At 40.9% G+C, this 26983-nt stretch overlaps 1 protein-coding gene across 4 annotated transcripts; it reads left to right on the top strand.

The window, feature by feature from the left end:
* Positions 1 to 426: 426 nt before the first annotated feature.
* DAB2 (DAB adaptor protein 2) lies at positions 427 to 25247 on the top strand. 4 transcript variants are annotated; one of them, XM_041472547.1, is made up of 14 exons: positions 427 to 571; positions 12421 to 12547; positions 13833 to 13972; positions 14604 to 14702; positions 15016 to 15147; positions 17095 to 17178; positions 17703 to 17750; positions 17955 to 18017; positions 18808 to 19437; positions 20289 to 20442; positions 21033 to 21560; positions 22014 to 22105; positions 22995 to 23059; positions 23807 to 25247. In XM_041472547.1, the coding sequence occupies exons 2-13, from the start codon at positions 12454 to 12456 to the stop codon at positions 23052 to 23054; spliced, it is 2124 nt and encodes a 707-aa protein (XP_041328481.1). In that variant the 5' UTR covers positions 427 to 571; positions 12421 to 12453; the 3' UTR covers positions 23055 to 23059; positions 23807 to 25247. The 4 variants fall into 4 exon arrangements, with proteins under 4 accessions (XP_041328481.1, XP_041328473.1, XP_041328464.1 ...); XM_041472539.1 differs by having other exon boundaries at positions 22992 to 23059; XM_041472530.1 differs by having other exon boundaries at positions 21033 to 21598.
* Positions 25248 to 26983: the final 1736 nt, after the last annotated feature.

Raw genomic sequence — 26983 nt, 5'->3', positions numbered from 1 at the left:
TTTTATCAGAAGTTCTTTCATATAAGTTGGAAAACAGCTGTACTACTCTGGGGGGAAAGAAACCCTGATAGATGTTTGAATAAAGACGAGTGGGAAGTACAAAGGTCAGGTCTCGATGTGACCCAGACAGTCAATTGCACTGACCCAATATTTTGGTTCGGCTGGTCACAGATTTGGGTAGATGGAGCACAAAGAGGGTGGGTGCCACTCGATTCCGTGTCCCTGCAGGTCCCACGGCCCCCCTCGCCTGTCCCCCGTGAGAGGCTGTCCGGGCCTCAGGAGCTCCCTCCCGCCCCGCAGACGGCGGCCGGAGCGGCGGCTCGCAAGGGGTTAAACTTGTGAGCACCGACACGTTGAGGGGGAGTAGCCAAGACCGAGCAGCAAAAACATCACAGCGCATTCCTGGGTAGTCGTCAGCTGCCAGCATCTGATTAAAACCATATCGCTCGCTGTGAGTGGCTAACTAATCTGAAGGCGAGAGCGCAACCGAATATTTAACCGGGGCCCCGGTCCCAGCCAGGCTACCGGCTGCGGTCATCGGATCATGCACGGAGCGGCACGGATCTAGCCTGTAAGGAGCTTTGCGCGCTGGGCTCGGCTCCCGCACAGCCGGGGAGGGGTGGTGCGGGCGTGAAGGAGCTGTCACCGCGGCAAGCAGCTTTTTTTGTCACCGCGACAGTCGGTGCCGGCGGCGGGGCGTGGGGTGGGCGCTGGCACGGAGGGGGCGCCAGTGCCCGGCCGGGCCGGGGTCGGCTCCGCGCCGCTGCCGCATTCCCGGGGAGAGGAGCCGGGGGGGGAGAGGAGAGGAGAGGAGCCGGGGGGGAGAGGAGAGGCGAGGAGAGGACAGGAGCCGGGGGGAGACGAGAGGAGAGGAGCTGGGGGGAGAGGGAGGACAGGAGAGGAGAGGAGCTGGGAGGAGAGGAGAGGAGCCGCGGGGGCCGCGCTGCGCCGGGAGGGGAGCGGGGGTGGCCCCGTCCCGCGGGGCTCCCGGTGCTGCCGGGCCGGGCTGCGGGGAGCGTGTCCCGGCTGAGGTGCGGTAGAAGCCGCCCGCATCCTGCTCCTGGCTCCGGCGGGGCGGGCGATGCTGGGGGACACATGAGAGTAAAGCAATATGAACGCGAGTTTTCGGGTTTGTGTGTGGGGAGGATGGGGTTGAAATCATTAAACAGATTAACTATATAAACTCTTAGTTTCCTGGTTTCTATAACTAATTATAATAAATAACTAATATGAAAGGATCTCTCTAATAGCAGAGATAATGAGAGCACAGGTTAGGATGCTGTGAAGCAGGAGGAGGGGTTTGTTCTCTTTTCAGATGGAGTGTCCTTGCTGTTTTTGATGGAGCACTCCTCTGTCTGCCAGTGAATTTCTGCATGCTGCTTCAGTCTGGGGTAAACTGGGATAGCTGTAGATGTTGACAATTTTCTGGAATTAGTCTTCTACTGTGGCAGGGAAATTGGCTTCTCAGGTGATGCTATATAAAGTCTAATGTCTATTATATGGTGACACTTGGTGATGCTAATGCAGTGAGCCATAAGAGAAATGCAGCTGTTGCTGTAGACAGATCTCCTCAGGTGGACTTCTCTGTGAAAAGTCTCAAAAATGTTGAGACTGGTTACTCAAATGCTTTCTACAAATTCACTGGAAAGGCTGATGATTTTATTATTTTGAGAGTTGGAAATTTTTAAACCTTCTCCTAATTAAGCTAGTTTGCCTTAAAAGGGAACACTTTTTTCTTCAGAAGTTTTTGTAACTTTCATAAACAAGGCTGCCCAAAAGTAACCAAATCTGAGAGCATGGAGGCACACATGGTATGCTAAAGAATGGCTATAGGTATGCTCTAGGAAGGCAACATCTCTGTAAATAGACAAAAGTAAAGGTGCAGATTCAATTAGAGAAAATTCATTTTGACCGTGTATGTTCTAGTTTGCTGTGAAGACTTGACAGGCAACGTTAAACTGAAAGGATGACATTGCCTGATAGTGATCTCCTAGGCAATTGTAATGATGCAGTCTTTGTGTCAGTTTCCATTAGGACCTTCCTGGAGGGAGGTGAGGCTGGAGACATGAATTGTAATCCAAAGAAAATCTTTCCAGTTGAACACTCTCTTAGGGGGGTCACCCACCACATCTGTTCAAAGAATCACTGGAGTTGCATCCAGCACAATGTTTCTTGAGGCACAATCACCTTTTCAAAATTCCCTGGATGGTGTGAGGATGTGGTCACGTCTGAAGCAGAAATTTTTATTAATAGTAGGTTTGTTTTGGAAGAAGGACAACCAAATGGTAGCAAAAGTAAAGAGGATGAGAGTGCTAAATCAGTGTCAGGTGAGTCATCAGAACAGAGGCTTAACTAGCAAACACCATGATTTGGTGCATAGGAAAGCTCATAGATCTACTGTAGATGTACTTCTTCTTGCTCAAGACCCCTATTTCTCAAGCAGATATGAGAAGAAACACTCTAAGCAGGTGATTATAATGTATAGAAAGATTTTTGTCTCTGTGGCAAAGCAAATAAATGCACTTAAATGTCAAGGAAGGGTGAAGCCAGTGTGGATGCTCAAAAATCAAAGTAGAAAAGCCATAGCTTGAGATATGATGTAAAAGTGCACCAACATGCTATAGTTGTTGGGTATTGTTGTCAAACCTGCTGATTTTTCTCTCTTATTGATGCGCTCCTTTCCTAGTAAACCTCACACTTTTAGAAAATTTGTGTGACCAGCTGGGTTAACCCTGGGAATGCTTGTGGAATTTATTCAGCAAGGACAGCAATATGTGACCACTATAGAAGCATGAATTTGCCTGTACAAAGCAATAAATTCCACATCTAGACAAAGCCAGCTTGACCTGGAAACAGAGCCGATGCAAATTCTGCTGGCTGGCTAGATTTTCTCAAAATAAGTATTGAAGCAGCATGAAGGTAACTTGTAACATGTAAGGATTTTGGAGAAAATCTTCAGATCTTGCATGCAGACAAATGGATTGTTAGTAGAATCAAGATGATACCACTGGGATTAGGGATTGCCAAGAGGTCTTAATGAGCTTATTCTGTGAAACAAAAACAGGGACAGGCCACTACTCACTACCCCAACATGGACTCCACAGAAGTACAATTTGAGGTTGTGTTAGAGAAGTCAAATTGAATAAATTGTCTGAGGATTGTAACTGTGAAGAAAAACTGGCATTAGAAACCTGATTCTGAGGCTGTGCTTGGGTTCAAGGGTCTCAGGTCATAAAGAAGCTGGATGAAGAACAGTGGCAGGCCTAGTCAATAGACAAAAGGTAGCAGTTTCAACAGGATTATCTTGTTTATACAAGCTGAGCAGCTGAGTGCTGAACAAAGCATCTTCTCCCATCCAGGTCTTCTCAGCCCTGGCTGATGAAGACATAGACCATTCTAGTCTCTCCTCATCTGAAAGACTATGCCTTCCATATGCTCTGGAGTGCTTGAGGATGAAGTGTCTCAGCTGAAATGCCCTGTAGATCTTTGCCCCTAGTTATCTGTGTGATTTTTAAAATTAATTTTAAAAGTTTTTAATATAGCTTCATAACTGGTGCATGTCCCCTTAAATCTAAAAGCTCAGACATTACAGGGCCAGTTAAGGACAAATTATTGGCCTTGGAGCTGAATTTCCTGCTGTCCTCTCAGTTCATGTTACATCCTTAAGCAATAAGATGAGGATTATATCTTCAGCAGAAAAAGTAGGTCTAAGAGACAGGATGATGGACCTTCACCTTGACAGTCAGGAGACTTCATCACAATGTCAGCTAGGAAGCTGTGCCTCTAGCAAAGTCTATTCAAATCCTAATGCTGATGTGCCACACACCTAATAACTTTAGCCCCATGGCTAAAATGCCTAGGGATGAAACTTTCCTCTTAGGAGAGGGAAAAAGAAGATGGGAGTACCAAGGATGCTGCTTTAATATTACAACCTGTTTTTCTACATTGCAGATCTCTTCTGTGCCCTGTCAGAATGCAGTCATTTGTGCTTTGAGGCAAGGGACAAAGGTCACTGTGTAAGGACTAGTTTTCTAGTAGCTTGAATCACAGATCTGTCTGCAAACAATGGCTACCCTGGTTGATGGAAGGTAAACTCTAGATCTGACACTTCTGTTTGTGTGCTTCTGAGGGATGGGGGCATCCCTATAATATGCTGTCAAGACTATCACAGAGATGGAAAATTAGAGAGACCCTGGTCAAGATTGCTTTATAGTCTGGATTTACAAATTGTAGTGCAAACTTCCTTCAATATGTGTAATTATAATTACTGGTAGGGAAGCTTACTGTAGTATAGTCATCTATGAAACTCTTAACTGCTCAGTAGGATACCTACTGTAAGAACTCTAGTGGAACTGTAGTGGAACTCTAAAATTCCTGGATAATGCGTTCTTATCTCTGGTACAGATCTTTCTGTATCACCTTTTTAGATCTGAGCCTTGTGTAGCTATTCATTGCCTTTCTTGCTGCATATACAAGGGAGAGCTGGGGGTCTTGGTAATATCTAATCTTGAAGGCAAGTGTAACCCTTATATTAAGCAATATGCTTCATAATACTTAACAATACTGGAACTGCTGTAGAAGAGCCTACAACAAGTAGGCTCTGCAAGCAAAATTTTCATCAGTCTTCTCAGAAAACATAATGAACATAATTTGCATCTCTGACAAGAGGCAGTGTGGAGTGACTCCTGTGGCAGTAACTGCTACAACAATTTGTGTATTGAGAGGCTCAGTATCTGGGGGGTAGGTGGAGTACTCTTCAGTTACTGCTGAGATGAATGTTTAATGATAGGCTTTTGGCTGCTCATGGGATAACCGGGCTGGGTAAGCCAACTGCAGTACTCAACAATGTGACCCAGGATTACAAGGGTTTAGGCTGTGTGAATGCAAGAATAGTACAGGAAAATCCTATTTATCATACAGATAAATTTGTGATCCAGTAGAGAAAACACTTAAGAGTAAGCTATGCAAAACATATGCAATTTCTCTCAGTACAGCTTGCATATACCCAAACTGCAAAGAAGGATAACTGTGCCAGCAGCAGACAGTTAACTGTATGCAGCTGACATAACCTATGATAACAGCTTCAATATGTGTCAAGTTCCTGCTCTGAGAAGGAGGGGTGAAAAGCATGGTTGTTGGCAAGAGTCCTTCACTAAACTAGCAAGCAAGAAGATCAGAAAGAGGTCTTCTAGGCAGGAGGGCTTTAGGAGTACAGTTGGAAATTAAGTGTTTGATTTGTTGTTCGGTTCAAACTCAGTGGCATCTGAGTAAACACTAGCTACCTTGATTAACAACTGCTTTGCTTCCATGTTGTGTGGTATACCCAGTGAGTCTCAACAAGGAATATTGGTAAAAGGTTGAGCTGTAGGCACTGCAGCCATATTGCTTGAGATTCCTCATCCCATGGGCAGGGGATGCTTTCCTTAGCAATAACTACAGCAGACAGCTGAGCTCTGGCTCAGGTGCCACTAATTTGTGAGGCTTCAGAACTGGAGAGAGGTATAGAGGAGTACTCCCTTGGCAGGTTGCAAGCCTTTCTTGAAGGCTGATAGGAAGAAAATTCTTGTGGATAATTTAAATATATAATCTAATTAGTCTCTGTTTCCAAAGTAATAGCTCTCTATCAAGAAAGGTATCCCAGTATGCCCTTTCAATTTTTTTCCAAGGGGAGAGTTTGGAGTTCAGGTGTTGGTACTGGTGGTACTAAAAATGAAGGATTTCTTAATTCAGTAAATTAATGATTAGGTCACCATATCTAATGAACAGAGATTAGAAAGGCTGCTCTCAAGCCTGCTATCAGCATGCTCTCTTATTCCTGGAAAAACTCATAATTTAAGGTGGACTAGCTAGATATCTGGGCACTACCTTTGGATACTGAAGTTCCTGGCTGAAAAATAGTTCTATCAAACACTATGACAGTGCTACTTTCCTTCATCTTGTGATTAAGTCTTCAGGGAACCAGATAGCATGAGCTCATTAAATGCTTTTCTCTCATGAATTGGTATTGTTCCATGTCTTCATCAGGTTTATTTATTATTATTTAAACTGGTCATTAAACTAGGGTCTTGAGCCCCTTGCTTTAATTTTCCTGCAGAAGATATACTTCTTTCAATGACAAGTGGAAGAAAAATCCAAAGTAGGGCCACTGCTGTAGCTGGGTTGACAAGTAACTAATTATCTGTTCAGAAATCATGTGCTTGAAAGCATAGTAGAATGATAAAAAAGTACCAATCCAATTGCACCACTTGAACAGTGTGACCTGTTCAGTCTCAGCTGATAACTTAGTGATATTCTCTTGGCTGTGATTCAACTGAGTATGAAACACTTTCAGGAACTTGAATTTCTATGTTCTTGCAAAAAGCCAAGAGGTTCAGAGGAGACCGATGTGATGAGAACAGACTGTTCTGTTCAGCTGATGAAATAGCAGCTGGCAAGTTGGATGAACGGTGAGCTCTCTGTGTGGTTTCACAGGCGTGATCCTGCACCAGCAACGGGACATGCCAACATCTGTAGCTGACATGGCTAATTAGTGCACCAAGATCTTTATCTACCTTGTAGCTGGTACTAGGGAAGGGAGCAGCACGAGGGAGGTATTCCCTGATGCTGCACTTCTATCCTACTAAGCAGATGAAGGTCATCCTTTGCTGTTTCTCATTACTGGTTATATACGATGAAGACAGCTGAACTATGTTCCACATCCTGCAACGTCTTAAGTGCTGCTGCAGTTTATTCCAAACTGGAATTGTTGTTGACAGAGGAAGCCCTTGGCATAAGCTGTCTTTAATACCTCAACCAAGTACCAATCCACCTCTTGGGTAAGAAGATAAAACATCAAACAGGGCTTGAAAAGCAAGTTGCACATAGGAAGTTCCCCAGGAAGTAAAATCCTGTTATTCTATAAATACTTGGTCCAACAGGTAAGTGCCTGGTTTAACTAAAGTCACAATATCAAGCAAATGATCTCTTGAACATAAATCACATTTCTACCAATCTACAGCCTAAGCAGGACAGTTCAACAGGATTTTGAACTGAACGATGGGTGCAGTGCTAATCTAAGCTTTACTGAATTGTGGGAATGACAATTAGCTGCACTTGACAGGCAGTGTAGTTTAATATCCTTTTCATCTGTCTCTTACAAGACAAACCATGGGACCTTTGGTTATACTCTACAGTATAAAAGTATGTGTTCAGTCATCTTTCTGACAAGTAATACTGCTCTTGCATTCCAGACATGGCTAAAACTGGAGATGAATAGTTCCCAAGCTGTCTATGAGCTTTCTTCTACCATTTGTCTTCAAGCAGGTATTAGTCATGTATAAGTGTGAGCACATCAGATATAACCTACCTGTAGGTAAGACAATTACTTCTCATGGATATTAGTTGCTGGATATGCCAGTTTATAACAGAACAGTTTGATTATTTTAATAGAGAAAACAGGCTAATGTTTATGCTTGCATCAGAACAAGCATCTGGAATGTTCCATCTAAATAATTGTAATCTCTTGTGTCATGTTGCAGAAGGTTTATTCAACTTGAACTCTTTAGACACTGTCAGACACCAGAGCAATGGGTGTTCTAGCAATGAAAGAAAACATTTAAGATTATATTTTATTTGACTCCTCAGCATGGGTGATCCTGTTTAAAAAGTCTGATTAGTACTTTTATGTTTTTTGATTTATTAGTGCATGCCTAGGGCTTCTCAAGGCTACTACCATTGAAGCAGGAACTAAGCAGAAAATGTGATAATCAGATGGGGAGTTGTTAGATGCAAATGTCAGTCAGCCCTACAGGGGTTCATCCCAATGCACTACTATACTCCTGATGTGAGCAGAAAACTGCCAGTCAAGATGATTTACTGATAACAGACTATCTGGCTTTACAACTTTGACTCTTGCTAGTCATTGTGTGAATTGCTGTTTAGTCTTTAGTCTATTTTCTTAGCTTGCAAATTAAAATCTTGAATTCACTAGCACAGCCTTCTAACCAGAAGAACCTGACTAACTCTTCAAGAACAGTGGGAGAGGAAACAACCAGCCCCAGAAGCATGTTCAGCTGTTGAACTCTTGCTGTGCTTCCTGTTACTAGTTCATCCTAACTCTATTTCACTCAGCAGTAAAAGCTTCTCTTGTCCTTACAAATTCTAATTCAAGGTTAATATTTACTTACAATAACTCTTTAAGCTGAATCATGTACTTGCAGGGACAAAGAAGCACAGGCTGTGAAGAGAACAAAGTATTGAGCTGCTGAGCAGATGTTTAGCTTATCTACCTCTGACTTTTTGGGTGTCCCTAGCCTCTTCTCAGATCATCTCTCATCAACTTTGAGACACTTATATTTGCCTGCTGAGGGGGGAAAAGCCTGTCTGTTGGATTCTATGACAAGCTCCAGCCATAATGAAGATTTTCAATTCACTTGTGTACAGGACAAAAACATAATCATTAAGGGTATATCTCGTGTCGCCACCCCTTTCTCAAATAAGAGGTATCTGTAAAAGCATCTCTAAGGGAAACTAAATGTTGCTCAACAAAATTGTTTGGCATGTTCTTCCAAGTCTTGCTAAGAAACAGGTATTTCAGGGATGACTTGTCATGACTGACAACCCTCTCTGCAGAGAGTTCAGAGAAGACACCAACAGTGCAGTATACCAGAAGTTATAAGACTGACTTTCCTAAGGTAACTGTGTGGAAATGAAGAACAAGTAGTTTGACTTGAGTAGGTAGCAGGTTGTACATCAAGCACTGTGTTGAGGGCCTGACATGGTGTTTGTCTGAGGAGTCATCAGTACCTATCTGCTCTTCACAGGATAGCCCCTGAAGGAAAGGAGGAAGATATTGCTAGTGGTCTCTGTACCAGGTGTGTCTGGAGTAAATTGAAAAGTGGGTGAGAAAAATGTGTGTGATATGTATGTGGTGATACAGGCAGAGCTTGATGCACTTCTCCCAAGATAGCAGCATCTGTAAATCTGTACTCTTTGGATTTTGTAAATCTGTACTCTTTGGATTTTTGAAACAGCTCATTTAGCACAGCAATGAAGATGGACCATACAACTGATTAGTGAGTAATGAAGGTGTGGTGATACCAATGGACTCATCTACATGGACAAGATTCAAACTGCTTTAAACTAAGTGCTGACATAGTTGCTTGGGTAATGATCTTGGTCTTTACTATGCCAGCGTATCCGAAGGCTCAGCAGTCCTTTCACCCTTGCATACAAGCACATGCATCTCTAACCGTGCCATGCTTGCTGGCTGACTCTTTTGAGATGACCTCAAAATTAAAGTGTAAGAAAACAGTTCTAGTCGTGTTGCCTTCCACCTGCAGCTGAAGTAAGGAAATTCTAAGGGGCTGAGCACTGTGAAAGGAAGCCACCAAGAAACAAATGGAAGATTTTAACTTTATTTTAGTTCCTTACATGTTAAGCACGCCAGCACTTTCCATTAAGATAACACAAACTTAAGTCTGATGGTAACCTTGCTGAACTTTAGCTTGAGTGTAAAGCCCAGAAACCATATTTACTTGGGGCTGAGGCTCTTTTGTAGTGAGTAGAATAGATTACTGCTAGCTCAAGCTACATGTTTCTTCCCACCCCAGTGAAATTTTAAGGTGAATACAGAGACAACTTAGTGCTAGACATGTGGCTTTACTCAGGTATCAAGAAGTAGTTATTTAAAATATGAACACATATTAAGGTTGCCTTTATCATTGCATTCTTAGTTTTACTAATTCTGTTGTTTCTGAGGTGATTTCCAAAGACACGAAGTTCTCTGAAGGTGTGATAAATGACTATCATTTGCTGCAAAATCCCACCAGAAAACATGAGTTTTGGCAGATCTCAGATATGAGAGTAGGTCCTGCAAAGTAGCCAGATGGCCCTCACCAACTTAAAATTGCATTGCTAATACTAAAAATGAGTTTTCCCATAGTAAGACAGGGTATTTGCAAAGGTTCAGCCACACTTGTGTATCCCTCCTTGTCTTCCTTCACTGTGGGTTTTTTTGCTATCTGGTTCTATATAAATTAGTGGTCTGACTTCCACACAATGGAGGCAGATGGCAGTGATGATCAGAGATGCCTTGAATGCAAAGATGGCAGCTGCACATATAGCCATAGACCATTTTACAGTTGTCAAAGTTGTCTTGTTTGTGCATATTTGCTCTTTTCTAAGTTATTTCTTTTTTATTGCCTCTTAATTTTACTCCAACGTGTGATGCAAGTTGTATAACAACACATCTGGGTGTAGCTCTGCTAATCAGAGGAAGAAGGATTACTGACAGGCAGGATTCAGTGCCTTGAGGTTCTTATTTCTTCTTTCCAGAATGGAGCTAGGCAGAATGTTCCAAAGCTATAACTCAGCTTCTTGAGAGCACGTCTTACTTCTCTCTTCTGGGCCTTTTCCTTCTATTCTCTGAACAGTAATCTTCCATATAGGAGTGGGCATTTAACTAATGATCCAACCTTAACTTTTTCCTTCATTATTTCTGAAGGACTTGATAAATCTAGGGAGGGATTTGTTATGCTTATGTCTAAAAGCTATCTCCACCCAAAACTATACTATCAGAGAAACTAGCTTAGTTACTCTGAAAGAATTCAGTTGACTTCATTTTATCTGATTAAAATGTGGATTTAAATAGGCACTATCTGTTTTAGCACGCTTGCAAGTATTTTGCAAAATCCCTGTGGGCTTAGTAGTTTTCCCCTTGACCCCTGTCAGAATGGACACATAAGCCACTCTTTCAGTGATAACATTTCTTAAATAACCATGGCTTGCTAAACAAACTTTTCCTCTGACATCTATTTCTACTCAGAACCACTTGAAACTTTCACAGCAACACCTTTGTTCCTTTGCATCAAATGTTCCCTAACTGTGGCCAGATAGGCTGCTTACAGAGGAGAACAGGTATAGCTGACACTTCTTTCCCATTTGAGCACCCTTATCAGTGTTGATTTACTTGACCAATGCTAAATGCAATTCACAAACCATCTGGTAAGAAGCTAGGTGTAATTTTGCTTAGATTAGCAAGTTCCTAAAGGCCTTCCTCCTGGTTAAATGCAATGTTAAATGCATTTAAAGCCCTGAGAGGCTTTCAGGGTGAAATTCTCTCTTTAAGACCTAGGAATTTGTATTTTTCATGGGTTAAGAGTCAGTCAAGAATTCATAGCCATTACTTGGTGGCAAGCTGGTGGAGTCAGTCTAGTTAGCAGTAAACTGGGGGAGAAGGGAAGGCAGGAGTGAGAGCAAAACCCTGAAAGTACATTTCAAGTATTGAGTAAAGCATCAACTATTACTAAGGCAAATGAGGAATTGACTGTTGAGAATAACAAACTTCTAATGCAAGGGACTGTGCAATGCTTCAGTACCTGGAGCTACATACAAATCGTGTCTCAAGTGCTAGATAAAAGGGATGGCTTTGTCTGTAGCAGCTTGCCTGGATGTAAGGTGAATTAAAAAGGAGCCAAATTATTTAATCACTTAAGCAATTTCTTGGCTTCATTTGTTATCCTAAAATTCGAGGTACTAACTGCAGCCATTGCAATATCCCAGACAGAAGATTGATAGAATGGTAGTAGATGTGGATATACAGTTCTTTCTGGCTTGGTTTAGATCTTCATAACTCCATAAAGCTGCTTTAAGTACCTCTGCTTCAGTTGCGTTGGAACAAAACATGGTAAATGTAAATTATTTTTTAAAATTTGGGTCTCAGAGGCAAAAGGGTCACATGGCATAGAGGTTAGTCCTAAAAGTCCATAGTTTCTTCTCAATTTGCAGGGTTTTTTAAAATCTAAAGATTACATGATTATTGTTAAGACAAGTGTGTGGAGGGTTTGGCTTGAGGTTCTGTTGTGTTTTTACTGGAGCAGTCTGTCTGCAGCCTGAGGAAATTATTTGGTTTCACCTGTTGGGTGGTATAACCTCTGCCTTTTGCTGGTTATAAAAACATGAACAATATCTACTGGCATCTTTTGGGTGTTTTGGCATCATCCTCATAGGAGGATGGATGCTAGGATCTGTTTGGAACAGATCCTAGCAAATGTTTCTTGCTTTCTCTCCTACGCTGCTTTGGAGATGCAGCTGGCAGTGCTGAACAACAATATGCTAAAATACCTGAGGGTCTAAAAATAGCCTTAAAAGGTAAGAAAAAGCTAAAGATTGACAGATTAAAACATGTTGGTGCAAGTACAGCCCAGTGATGTAGATCAGTGTGCCCTACTGCTTAGGTATTACTGAGGTGAGTCCTGGCCATGACTTCATGCTCTGTGTAGTCTGAGTCATGCTTGCCATCTGATCACTCCTTACACTTTCAGACTTTGTCAGGCATCAGTGTGCAGTGGAACTCGGGTGGACTAACAGCTCTGATAAGAGTATTTCTTCTTCAAGGTAAAATATTATTTCTGTCTTCTAACTATTATTTGAATTTTTAAGCCTACAGTAAACATAACTGGCCATAGTCCCATCATGTCGACTGAAGCTGAAACTGCTGCCACCAACAGCCAGCCTGAACAACAGGCTCCACCAAAGGCACAATCTTCAAAGAAGGAAAAAAAGAAAGGTAAGAAATGCTTACCACATGAACACCTCCTCTATTCTGTGTCCTTAATCTTTTGCATGTGCCTATACTAATATCACCCTCCCACTATTGCTGAAATAACTCTGAGTTTACCACCTGACCAGAAGGGTGAGTAAATACGCCAGTATAATAAACTTAACCAGAAGCTAGGCTTTTAGTTTTAAAAGCTTTTTTCTAGCCTTAAGATCTAAAACTCTGTGTCCCACTGTTTAGTAAGTAATTTGCTGAGCCTAACAAGTAAGCAAGAGCCCAGAGAAGAGGGATCCTCCTGAGGACCTGACCAGACCCTGGAGCATCATGGTAGCTGTTAGTCTGAACTTTAACCTGACACCTCCCCACCCTCCAGAAAGATGATTTGTGCTGAATACAAATTCTAGTCCAGAGAAGCTAGAAAATTCATTCCTAAAGAATTATTGTATATCAGATAATAGATTTTTTGATAGATTAGATCATGTAAATATAATTACCTCATACACAAATACATACCTAGGTACATACTCAAGCAATGTTGAGCATGCACAGGAGAAAAGCAAGCAGTTCCTAGTAGCTGGAACAGCAGAAACAACAAATTAGCTAAAATCCCAAATGCTTAGAATGAAAGTACCAGGACTCATTGTATGATGGTGCTGATATCAGGCTCTAGGATGTGAACTGGGAGGTTATTTTTGCACAGCAAGAAGAGATCTGCCTACATCAGAACCTGGGGATAACACCTAAAGGCCTTACTGAACATCCTGTATGGCCATGGGAGGTAACATTTCTGCATGGTGTTTTTTCTTAACACCTCTATCTACCTGATGGCTGCTTATTCACATTTTAGTCTTTCATGTGGTGAAGAATTGTTCTGAAGCCCCCAGACATCTTTGAACTGAGGCCACATTCTGCAAGAGTACTGTGACCGTAAAGGAGTACCTGTCTTGCAGTGCACACGGATTGTTAGTCAGCTGTACTCAAGAGACAGTTTTAACCTGTGCTTGGTGTATGCTTATCTGGTGTATATTTTTTTCAAAGGTCTTGAATCTCAACATAGCCATTTCTATCATTAAAAAAAACAAAAAAAACAAAAAAAAAAAAACCCAAAAAAATAAACCACACACAAAAAAAAAGACACACACACCAAAAAAAAAAAAAAACCCCAAAAAAAAAAAACAAAAAAAAAAAAAACCAAAAAACCAACAAACAACCAACCAAAAAAATCCACCTTACCCAAATGTAAAAATAACCTCAAAAAATGAACAGACCCACCATACCTTTTCTCTGTCTCCAGGGCCAGAAAAAACAGATGAATCTCTCTTGGCTAGATTCAAAGGTGATGGTGTAAAATACAAAGCTAAACTGATTGGCATAGATGATGTTCCTGAGGCAAGAGGAGACAAAATGAGTCAGGATTCAATGATGAAGCTGAAGGTAAGAGCTTGATCTATCACGTAAGGAACAATCTCTGGCTAGCCTTCAAAAAGCAGATCAAACAGTCACTGGCAAAATTTCAAATACAGCTTATTGGTAATGTAGTTACTCACAGCACCATCTAGATGGATGTTGCTTCCTGCACTGTAACCTCTGTCTCAAAGAACATTTCTCTGAAAGTCTGGGAACATTCCTTTGGGTCTGTAGGCATCCTATATGAATGATGGCAGTATGAATTTCATGGGTTTTGGAGGGGAAGGAGGGACTGCTATGCAATTTACACTGACCTCAAAGTACAAGTTGGCATCCTGTGTTAACAGTGGTGCTGAGAGATACAGACAAACAAAAAAATAAATTAATCCCTGCAGCAACAAAGACTATTACTTCTGTAGTGCAGAACACTCACATACCTTCAAGCATGCTGGAAAAGCAGGTAAAGGCGCTGCTACTGCATCAATTTTGTGGACTAAAATCTGTTTTAAAAATATTTACAACATATAAAACATTTACAGAGGAAACCATCTAGATCTGTGGTATCACTTTAAACCTAAGCAGTCCTAGGTTACAAAGAAAAAGTTAAAGCTCAATCCAACACAAGTCTCATCAATACTTTGGCATTCATTCTGTTTAGGGAATGGCAGCAGCAGCCCGTTCCCAGGGTCAACACAAACAGAAGATCTGGGTAAACATCTCCCTCTCTGGCATCAAGATAATAGACGAAAAAACTGGGGTAAGATATAACTTATTTTCTTAATGTGATTCTTAAAGCTAGTGAGGCACCTGGAAATTAGAACAATATGAACTACATTCTTATTTGAGCACTATGCCTCACTTCCACATATAAAAATTGGCTTGTGAAATGTTTGTAATGCTGAAGAGTCCTGTCAGAAAGAAAGTTGCATCCTATTGTGATGAATCAAAGGCTGATGAATCTGAGGTTTGGACTGAAAGTTTTTAACAGTCATTCTAACTGCAGAGAATAGCAGCTATTCTATTTCCAGAAATTTAAACCAATATTTTTTTTTGTTTTTTCCCAATTCCAGGTGATAGAGCATGAGCATCCAGTAAACAAAATCTCCTTTATTGCTCGGGATGTAACAGACAATCGTGCCTTTGGCTATGTATGTGGAGGAGAAGGCCAGCACCAATTTTTTGCCATAAAAACAGCCCAACAGGTATGAATCAGACACTTTCTTTCACATGTTATGGATAATGCTGATGTGTAAACATTTAACATGTGATAAGGGTCTAGTGTTTTGCTGATAATTCTACAAAATTCCTTTGGGGAATACCAGCATGCATGGATAGGTTTCTTTGAAAGAAAGATAATAGGAATCGACTGTGTCACCATGGCTTCAGCCTTGTACAGTTTCTTTGTAGTGCAGAATAAAATCACTCAAGTAGTCTTGGTTACTATGATTAACAGTGCTTAACTTGTCTATGAAAGTCATTAGTGAGATGAACAGAGTCATTAGCACAGGCTTCCCACTGTGAAAGTACGAATTCTTAAGTAAAATAGCCAAAGCTTCATTCTGAATTAATAGAAATATGGGGCTATGTTAGTCTAGCTCACATGATGCTTTGCCTTGTGCAGCAGGCCTGTAAATGACAGGTCTGGTCCTCCTAGGACATTCTAACCCTAACTTGTTGGGAGGGATTCTGATCCTTCTGTGGTAAGTTCCTCACATGCAGAAATCCTGTGTGCAAGGTTAGTCTCTCTGAGGGGAATCTCAATACTGGATTCTGGGAAAAGCTACTTAAAAATACCACTAAGTATTATGTAGTTTAAAAACAATCTGAAGCTAGGTATTTTTAAATTATCAGCTTTTCTTTACAATGATTTTATAATAGTCACTATAATGAATTGATGAGCCCAGACTTCAAAGCTAGAAATTTTTTACCCATTCCTGCCTGCCCTCCTGGGGAGCCTGTTGGCAGCTTTGGCCCCACTACGGGTCCTCCACTGAGGAGCTCCTTGCTGGAGCATGTTAGTACTTGAGTAACAGCCATAAGGCCTTCTAAGTCCTTTTGATTAGTTTGTCAGCATACTGACCAATAATTGTATTGATTTCAGTGGAATTGTAGGTTAAGCACAAAAGCCTTTTGTATGTATTCTGGAGTCTATTCCTTCATTTCACCATGGGGTGCTGCTTGCCAGCCTCTGAGCCCAGCCAGGCCTTAGACAGCTCTTGACTTGCTGCTGCATGTTTTTGTCATAAATTTGTAAGTAAGGATATAAGTAAATTGTAAGGAAGGACTTCTGCAGCTCTAGCCTGCTGCAGCTGGACTCCTTGTTAAAGCTGATGATTCTTGCAATGGCTCTTCCCACAGCTGCATGTCTAGACCCCTTGATTAGGAAAGGAAAGGATGGTGCTCAGGTGTAACCAGTGAGATCTGTACAAAGGATTCTCTGCTTGTGCCAATGGTCGTGGCTGAAGGTGGGGAGGTGTCCTACTCCAGACACTGGCAAGCTGCTGCATGCTTGACACAAGTGTTCCAAAGCAGTGTATCTGAACTCACCACCATCTTCACAACAACTTTCTTGTCAATGGATGTGCAGGGCATGCTGTGCCTTTCTAATTTGCATTAAACTGCCATCATGTCACAGATCCCACTTTAAGCTGGTCTCTAAAGCTTTACACATTTGAGGTGATGATAATCTTACTTTATGCTCACCCTGTTCCTTTGCTATTTGTACACTATTTAAAAGTAGTGTTATATATAGAAGCTTTCTCTATGTTCAGTGCTAGAGTTGGTAGCAAATAGACAAATGCAAAATGTTCTTCCTCACAGGAGACTACCAGAAGGCTTGGATAAATTTTGCACTTCTAGGATTTGCCATGCACTTTAGAAGTACTACTACCAGCTTTTTAGCAAAAACATAGGTTAGCACGAACAGCCACTTTTGTAGAGTTAACAGTTCTACACTGGTTGTGTTCTATTCCCCTTAGATTCTGCATAAGCAGAATCTTGTATGAAGACTAAACAGGTCTTTAAACTCTTGCTTTTCCTGTTATCTCAACCTAAGTCTTGCACCATTTAGGGAAGTTTGTTGCACAGATTGCAGCAACAGAAGTCCAGGTAAAAGTAGTACATGGCCTAAAATCTACATTCTTTTCCAGGCCGAGCCTCTGGTTTCTGATCTTAAGGACCTCTTCCAACTAATTTATAATATGAAGAAGAAGGAAGAAGAAGAAAAGAAAAATGTGAGTAAAAATATAGAAATTGCATGAGTCTGCATAAAGTCTGTTTCAATTTTGGCTGACTTTTGGGCTCTTGTAAGACTTGATACTAAGCTCTGCCTAAATCCAGAAACACTGGAAGCTATTGGCTGGCAGTCATGCCAGCTGTATGACTGCCTAGGTCTGCTGAGCTCCTCCAAAGTGAGAGAATTTTGATATTCTGCATGATGCTTAGGTATTGAAAGTCTTTTTTTTTCTTTAGAGTGAAGAAGTAAGACTAGGTAGGTCACTTCCACTCAGCCTCTCTTGATTAGGTATGCTGCTGCACCACATCTAACTTTCTTTATGCTGCCAGCATTATGAAGGCAATGTCAGATGCCCAACTACATCAAAATGGAAATAAAAGGGGTCTGTGGATCTAATACGTAGTAGTAATCTCTCTCATACTTCCCTTCCCCATTACTTGCTTTTTAAAGCCCACAAATTCCTTGCTTAATGCAAATTTTGAAAATCCAGTTATTTCTGACACTGTTGTCTGTCTATTACAGAATGATGGTGAAGAACTGCCTGCTGATCAAGCTGACAAAATGAAACCGGTAGGTTAAATTCCAAAACATTTTGTTGATGCCTATAAAGAGTTCATAACTGGCTGTCCCCATAATTGTGTAGGTAATGCAGTGTTTATAGATAGTGTTTATAGTATTTACTGCAGATTTTACAGTAAATCTGCATGATGCTTGATTATTTTTCTTGTGAGAGCTCTAACAGATGCCAATTCTTTCAATATTTCTGACTTCAAGGGAGTTGACCAGATGGACTTGTTTGGGGATATGTCAACACCCCCTGATATGAGCAGTCCCACAGTAAGTAGAGTCGAGCTTACTTGCCTTGGCTTTTTCCTTGAAAGCTAATTTAGTCCTAGTAATAAGTAATGGTTTTACATGACTGCCCAGCAGTCAGCACTGTACTAGCGGCGTAGGGCCATAGAAGTATCCACTTAACCACTAGGTGTCATTCTAGTACTTAATGCTGACATCATTCCAGTAGCTCTAGCTCAAAATTTGGCCTAATTGCACAAAAGAGTGCATAAATCTTATCATAGCTCAGCAACCCCAAAAATCAATCATTTTAAATCTGGCACTATAAGCCACCACCAGCACAATGCAGTTGGTGCTGTCAACCCAGCCAGTGACCAAGTCTTACCCTTTTCCTGCATGCTTGGTGGAGAATCAGCTTGTTACCTTCCACTAGTTCCTCAGTGTCATTCTGAAGCTGAGACTGCAACTTGAAGTCATACTAAGTGTGATTACACAGCTTGTCAGAACTAAGGATTCAACTCAAGCAGGGGTCTTTGACTCAAGTGAAAGCCTAGGTGTAATTTGTTCCTACTCACTCTACAGTCACTAGGTTGAAGAACAAGCATCTGATATTTAACATAGGGATTTGAAAACAGACGTTTCAGTATTGGGTTTCAGGGACCAAATAGCCAGAATTTGACTAGACAGCAGTGCCTGACTGTGTGATTTTGAGAATTTACTGGTATAATGTTTTGGATACTAGAATCTCTTCTTTTGCAGCTATTTCCCTTGATCTTTTTCACTGTGAAGCAAAATCTATGTATAACTAACTTAATTTTTCTCTCTGAAAAAATAGGAAGCTAAAGAGATCCTGTTAGTGGATTTTAATTCTGAAATTGAGACCAAACAAACCTTTGCAAAAGAGGATCTCTTCTTGAATGGCATCACAGCCTCTCTTCCACAACCAAAGGCACAGCCACCCTTCTTGCCTGAGAATTCTTTCTCCACCAATCTCAGCTTCTTTCCTACACCTAATCCAGACCCTTTCAGTGATGATCCTTTCACACAGCCGGTCCAATCTGCACTATCTTCATTTGATTCTCTAAAATCTGATCAGAAGAAAAGTCCAACTACCTTGACATCAGGGGGTAATGGTGATCCAAATGGTGATACTGACTACTTTGATAAACAGTTTGACCAGATTTCTAATAGAACTGGCAAACAAGAAGCACTAACATGCCAGTGGCCACTTGAGAGTAAGTCACCTGCAGCAAGAATTCCCAATGTGATACCAGAGAGAGAAAGGAATGGCTTTCCTGAAGCCCAAACAAACCTTTTTCTGGAAGGTGCTTCCAAAGGAACATCTCTGCAGAATGGAGTAAAACTGGATTCTGAAAACAATATCCAACTCACGCCACATGAGCCTATAACAATTAGCCCACCACCACAGAGTACCAAGCCAGGAAGAGGAAGGAGATCAGTCAAGGTGAACAGTGTTCAAGTAATTTATGGTGATATGCATGATTTTATTTGGAGAAGCTGGGTAAAGGAAGCTTTTCTTATTACTGTATAACTAACTGGCTACCTAGCTTCACAACATGTCTGCTTCTGCCTGCCCTGCTCACACTAAACTCTCTGCAGCCATAGTACCTTCTAATATCTATGAATGAATGCTTCATAGTAGCTGTGGTCACTAAATTCTATACTCTCTTCTTTAATGCTGCCATACTCCTGTAAAGGTCTGGTAAGTGTGCTGCTATGCATATTAACACTCGATATAACGCCAGAATCTGTTATGATAGCGTATAACCATTTATGATAGCAGTATACCCATCAACCTAGGGTCTCATAACAATAAGATACTAGTACTAGCTTACCAAAACCCATGTGGTTTCTCAGTATTTACCTACTAAAGGAAATTTCAATGACTTGCCTGATTAGGCAGAGCATGGCCCTGGATCAGCTTCATTTGTCTTGTACTCAAATTATGCAAAACTCCTGGCCTTGCCACAAGCACAGGACTTTCTGCAGACTAAGCAGTAGTGTTTAAAGGGTGGGGTGCAGAGGGAAGCTCACTTATAGCAAATAATTCAGCCATTTTAAGTCCTGCTCTTCTGCTGTTGACTTGTGACTACTACCTGTTTTACTTATTTAATGCCGTGTATCTCCACAGGCATGAACAAAAGGGTGATATTTGAAACTCCTATACTGTAAATGATATATCAAAACTCCCTCCTCCACTTTAGATGAAAAAAGTCTTCTAGCTCTGGACTAGGGAGCCCTGATTGTGTTAGCATGTGTTCTGCCATGGCATCTCACTTTTTCTTTTCTTTCTAGACTGCATCGGATGACTTGTTCAGCTCAGACTTCTTTGTGCCATCTACAGAGAGCCTTAGCTTGAGCTCAGGGGCACAGGCAGGAGCTTCGCTGACTAACCCGCTGGACCTCTTCACAAAAAGTTCTACCACAGCATCTCCATTGGCTGCTCTAGGTTAGTTTACAAAAGTAAATGTTTGTTCCACTCCAAGACATCTGCTAGCACCAAAACATGGATTCTAGTTTTCCTTTACTTCTTGTATTGTGCTATACCCTTTAACCCATGTGCTGCTTGCCCTAAACTATTAAGTTCTGTGAATGCTAAACTCTGCATCCTCAGCTGAATCAGGATTAAAGCAGTTAACTGCCTTGACAGCAGATTCCTGCTTCAGGTACACAAGGCTCAAGTGAGCCAAGCACAACTTGTGAGGTCAGAGTAACATTGCTGCACAGTGTCTTAATAATAATTTAAACAGAAGCAACATATGGCAAATCCACCTGTCACTTCTGTGCTAGAACTACATTCCTCCTTTCCTTACAACAACCTCAATTTTGTCCTTGTAGCACTGAAATGCAGCAAAGTAAAAAATGAAATCCTTTCTCCCACCCCCTTTCTCCTAAATTATTTGATTTGTAAGTGCAAATCAAGAGATTTTTTCAAACAGTACATGAAAATCTTTTGCTGGTACCGTTTATGGAACTGATACACTCCTGCTTGTGGTCTTCAGATGACTGAAGTGCTGTGTAACAACAATCTCCCCACAGGTGGCTTGCCAGTAACTTCATCACCATGGACCCCACAGACAGTTTCCTTCACTCAGGCTACATCAGTCTTTCACGGGTCTATGATGCCTGCTCAGTCTCCAGGATTTACTCAACCACTTGTCTTCGGTACTCAAACAGTGCCAGGCTGGAACCAGTCTTCATCTTTTGGAGCCACCCCCACTCAGTCTTCTGGTCTGTGGTCACAGCCAGCACAAGTTACTCCTAGTTCTTGGGCACAGCCAACCAGCGCTGTGAATCCCTTCCAGAGCAGCATGTTCACATCTCCACCACTACCAGCTCAGACAGCCTCAGCACTGCCCTCCCTGTCAACAGCAGCCAGCCCACCCCAGCCGCCACCCAGAGCTGCAGTGCAGAAGGAGCTGTCCAAGAAAGAGAGTGATGCATTCATTGCTCTGGATCCACTTGGAGATAGAGAAATGAAGGATGTCAAGGAAATGTTCAAAGACTTCCAGCTGACAAAGCCACCTGCAGTACCAGCAAGGAGAGGAGAACAGCAAAGCCTTTCAGGTGCTTCTGGAGTTCCCAGCAGTTACTGTAGAAGTAAAGTAGGCATTTCTAAAGATAATACAGATCATGATGAAATGGCAGCTATCAAGCTGTCTGCCAAAATGACTGGTTACATTTTGGAGTTAATGGTTACTGAAATAGAGGGTTAAAGGGCTGGCTCAGCTATAAAATCGAAGACTTAGCAGCAGTATGGCTAAATACTGACACCTAGTGCCTAAATTATTTTACTAGAAAGAAGTAAACCTAAGTCTGTGGGATGTTAGAATTTCCATCTGATTTAAGCTTAGTGAGGGACATGCGGAAGTTAATATTGTGACTCAAAGTCACTCTAAGCAAATTCCATGTAATTTTTTTGTGTTTCTAATTAGATGAGCTGTGGTGTTGCTATACAAGCAGACCTGAGTGGTTACTAAATCTGTCAAGTATTTATAGCGGTATGTCTGTCTTTTTTAGAGCCACCAAAGCCTGTTCCTCAACAAAGTGCGTTGCCAGCTGAAGGCCTGTTTGAAAGTCAAGATAAAACAGACCCTTTCAGTGCCTCATCTGTAAGTAGTAAAAAAAAACTAAAACAACAAACAAACAAATAAAACAACCCCAACAAAACAAATAAAACAACAAAAGAAACTACAAAAAAACACCCTAACACCAAAATGCACAAATGACATCACCACCACAAAAAACGACATGAAAAACCTTTTTTTTCTCCTTATTAACTGTGGTGCCTATATTTGAACACTAGTTTAGTTCTGGCTTTAGAAGCCATACAACAAAAACCTTTTGCACTTTTGAGGCTAATATGTAATCTAGCAGAGGGTATCTGTTGCAAGAAGGTTAACAAAGCATTATTCCATTTGGCTTGGCACCACAACCAGTTTCCCATGGTGCAAAGTTCTGTAGTATTGGGACACTCTACAAAAGACTATCACGTAATGTAGCTGCAGAAATGCTCCACTTTGATTATATATAACCCTCTTTAGAGCAGCCTGAGCAGTGTGGATTGTGAAGCTCTTTAGCTGAACAAATAAGAGGTTCCATGTTCAGGACGCTGTAGGGGAGAAAGTAGCTTCACCAGATCACTCCATTTGGGGCAGAGCTCTTGAAGTCCTCAGTGAAAATTCTGGACCAATACCAGAGTGCTGACTTAAGACTTCTAGCATTTCACTAGAAGATATCTCATCATGACTCCACTGGCTCCAAAGGAGTGCTCAGTAGCACACGGTTTTCTGAAAAGTACCTTGCCTTGAACTAGCATAAAACCTAACATAGCTTACAGCCCCCTTCTTTTGTTGAAGCAGTACAGTAAATGTGTGTTTAGCAGGAGCTATGAAGTATTCTTTCCAGGTGTTTGAACAGGAAATAGCTCATAGAGCCATGCGGTGTAAATCTGGTGAAAACTGGAAATCCACTAACAGCTTATCTCTCTTTTCTTAGAAGGAATCTCAGAATCCACCTTCTGGTCCTTTTGATGATCAATTTGGCAACCCGTTTGCATAGATCATGTAAGTCTTCCACCAATAAGCCAATGACTTCATCCTCTGAAATTTATTGAGGAAATATTTGGCAAAGAGATATCTAAGAACTGTAGTAGCTTCACACTAATGCTCCCTGAAATCTGACAAACAGTGCTTGGAAGAGTGCTAGAGTAACTCTATCAAATTTGTACATAGCTGCACTCTGTCTAAGCCTAGCCAGCTTCACTTTCTTAGAAATAAAGACTTTATTCTTCCACAGATTTAAATCCCAAGAACCATAATGGATCTAGATTTCCTTTTCTTGAGGAAAATTAATGACTATATATGTGCTGCAGAGCTCAAAGGAGCTGACTTTAATACTTTCAGATATCTGTGGGGGAAAGTTAGAATAGAGTGCCCTTTATATAGCATACAGCTTTCTGAAGTTTAATCACCTTAACAATGGCAGTTTTAGACTCTGGGGAAAATTGGAATAAAACTAGAATAAGGCTGCTAGACTCTTACTCTGATTTTTAATCAAAAGCTGTTACAAGCACTTTTGTGGCCAGAAAAAAATATAATTTGAAATTTCATACCATTGACTGAAAAGCAAGATCTACTGATCCAGCAAATCTTCTGCCATACTTTTCAGTCTTCCCCTGAAATACTGTCTAGCTTCTGATAGAAGACAAGTGTTGGTATTTATTGCTTTAGTTTTGTTCTCAGTGGCTCTGTTTAAGCAATAAAGCCACAAATCATAACCGTACTAACGCTAATTCCTTTCCATCATACTAGGTGTAACCAGAAAAGGACAAATGGAATAACTGGACCTCTTCTCAACGTGATTTTTCTACGTGTTTCACTTTGCTGTCTGCTATTCTTGCTGATGTTTCATGATGTCTGCATTCTAAAATGTATCCAGGTGGATTGAAGCATGGACCCTCAAAGAGCATGCTGTGAAGATGATAATTCAGGGCAAAGCAAATGGGGATATTGACTCACGCTGAAAACCCAAATTCAAATTGGTGGATGTTACCTTTACTTTAGTTCTTTGCACTTCTCTACAGAGAGTTTGGCAGCACTGAGTAATGTGTCTTGTCATTTCCCTTTACATAGCACTTACTGTCCCACAACAGAGGAACTTAATGTACCTAGGGGAGAGGTGGTGTCTTTGCATAAGGGTATAGAATTAGTAGCTGAAACTTCACACCTTAAACAACTAGGTCAGTTGCCCATTGTGACAGCAGTAGCTAGTTGTAAAGTTAAGTGAAGGCTACGGAGTTCTAATTGGTGACTGGACAGGTGACTTGGTCTCTTAGCCACAAAAATGTAACTGTGTAGAGGAAAATAATCTAATATTGGTCTATTTCACTAAAAGTAAAAGTATCATTCCACCATAAATGTGTCATTAAGGGACTGCGGAGTCTGTAACAGCACTGCTGAAGCCCTGAGTACTAGAGGCCTACACTGTAAGCTGGAAAACTTCTTGCGGAACATTTAGGTAGCTGTGGACACTAACTGTTGTCTTGGTGCTAATATGGCAGTTTTCAGGGAGGGAAAAATACTAGGATTACTTTCCTATTAAGGTGGCTTGGCAAACAAATGAAACAAGCAGGTAGGGTTCTTGCTTAGATCTCTGTGAATCCCTGATGTGCTCAGTTTGATTTGTCACTTGGTGTACTGGGGTATGTTTCCAACATGCTGGAAAACAAAAACACCAACATGGCTTCACTCCACACATAGACTCCTTGTGAACAGATGCACCACCCACCACCTCTGTGCCATTAATGTGAGGTAGTACTCATCTCTTGGAAAACTTGCCTTTTCTCAAGAGCCTTTTTACTAAAAGGTTTTGGAACCAGTTAAACTGCCTGTGACAGCTACATTCCTGGCCAGTGGTGATGACTGATGTGTCAGCAGTTTTTCTGTTCAGTATAAACTTGAAATGTTATTGTTAAATCAAATGCCTAAGCCATTGTTAAACTGGAGAGCTAAGAAAGTCAACTTGAATACCGCCTTAGTACCAAATTCAGCCAGTCATGCAATTAGTCTTGTATACAAACTTCTCTTGCACTTTCTGTAATGCAAATTTTTTTAAAAATTAAAAAAAAAATCACGAATTTAAGTATTTGTCTCAAACTGGAAATGTAGAAACTTATTGATGTTACACTGTTATGTAAAACTGTAGTACCTGTTACTTAATGGCATTAAAAAGCAACTCTTCATACCAAATGAACATCAGTGTGGCTGTTAATTCTGTCCTCTGTAACTCAGTCTTGTGTCTAGTTGACATTAGAAGTCCAAAGTCTGCTGAGAATCATTCCTCACAGGTTTTGTAGTTGTCTGATGGCAAAGCGTCTTTCTGTAACTTCTTGCATAGAAGCTGTTCAATAAATGCTGTGCCATATTAAAAAATATAAATCTCAACCTGATTTAGTAAAAGCTGTCACTAGACCTTTGTCCCCTTGGCTGCTCAGCCTGAGCTTGTTGCTGCCAAAGATGCTTTCTTGCTTCTTTCTGCAGGACTGTGGCAGCTGAGTACTTAAATTACATTGCACTCAGAAGTTTCAATGATTCAGCTTGTATATTCCAGATTTGCAGGAGATCTAAACTGATGCTGGGAAATCTCAGAACATCTTCTGTTCAGAAGAAACTATAATACTCCTTTAACAGAGATAGATTAAAAATAATTAGTAAGCTGCTGCTTTAGACTATTTTTCTTATTTCTAATATTTAATTATTAAGGGGATAAAAACAACACATTGCAAGGGATTTGTTATCCAGCTTGAAATATAGGTCTTCAGGGGATTTACAGAATCACAGTGGGGCTTTTTTTGGGTGTTTTTTGGTTTTGTTTTGGGGGGGGGTTGGTTGGTCGGGGGTTTGTGGTTTTATTTGTTTGTTGGTTTTGGCTTCTTATCTTCTGATTGCATGGCAACATATAATTTAGTATTAAAACTAAAAGGACAATTTACTGCCTTAATGCCAATATGAAGGCATATGTTTACCAGCATTTAAGATATGGATTTAAATCACCACTGTTCAGATTCTGAAATGGCCATCAGGATGCTCATTTAGACCAGGACCTCCTACAAGGTGGCCAAAGATGCTTGCTGGTCTGCTAACTAACTTTGAATAGCTGTTTGGTCTGAGTCTGTGTCTTAAAGAACCATGAACTGTGATAGCAGTTTTGATGAAACTATACAATATTACATGCAAGTGTCTGTGTCTTGTATTCTTGCCTAACAAATGAGTTTATTGTAACTGGACTCATCAAGCTGGACTGAGGCTGCAGCAGATGAAGATTTTCCTAAATGAAATAATCCAAATCAAGGCTTGAGCAGGTGGGAAATTTGCCTGCCTTACTTTACACACTTCCCTCAGCCTGCCACAAAAAGCAGGCAACAGAGAAAAATAAAACTGCTTCTATTGTTTTTTTCAATTAAATTCAATTTAATTTGGAAAATCTTTACCTCAGATGATTATTTTAAGATTGTATCCAAATATGTAATTCTTGACAGCTAAACAGAAGGTTATTTATGAATGACTTGTGACTGTGTCCAACACATGATGCCTTAAATCTGGATTATAGCAAACCACTGAAAAGAAATGCTCTTCTAAAGGGCTGGCTTGTGGTTTGGATTTTTGTGACAGAGTGAAAGCTAAAAGAGTTTTAGTCTCATTTAAATCCACAAAAAATTATGTGTTGTTCTTTTATATTGGCTGGGAGAGGAATAAAAGAAGAATCTTGGGACTTCAGTTATCCAGTACTCCAAATGAGGATTCCAAAGCTGTTATGCACTGAACTTGCTCTTGTAAACAGCTCTGCTTTAGGAACTATTTGTTCTTTACATGAGTCACAGTTACAACTTTTTCACTAGGCAGTTAATGGTTCTCTTAATTCAACACATAATGTCTTTCCTATATTCAGAAGGTACTGTTAAATAAAATTAGTTTATTTTTAACCTTGCA

This window comes from Pyrgilauda ruficollis, unplaced genomic scaffold (assembly GCF_017590135.1).
Source record: "Pyrgilauda ruficollis isolate IOZ18807 unplaced genomic scaffold, ASM1759013v1 scaffold108, whole genome shotgun sequence".
NCBI lineage: Eukaryota > Metazoa > Chordata > Aves > Passeriformes > Passeridae > Pyrgilauda > Pyrgilauda ruficollis.
This window is presented reverse-complemented; position numbering and strand designations above follow the sequence as displayed.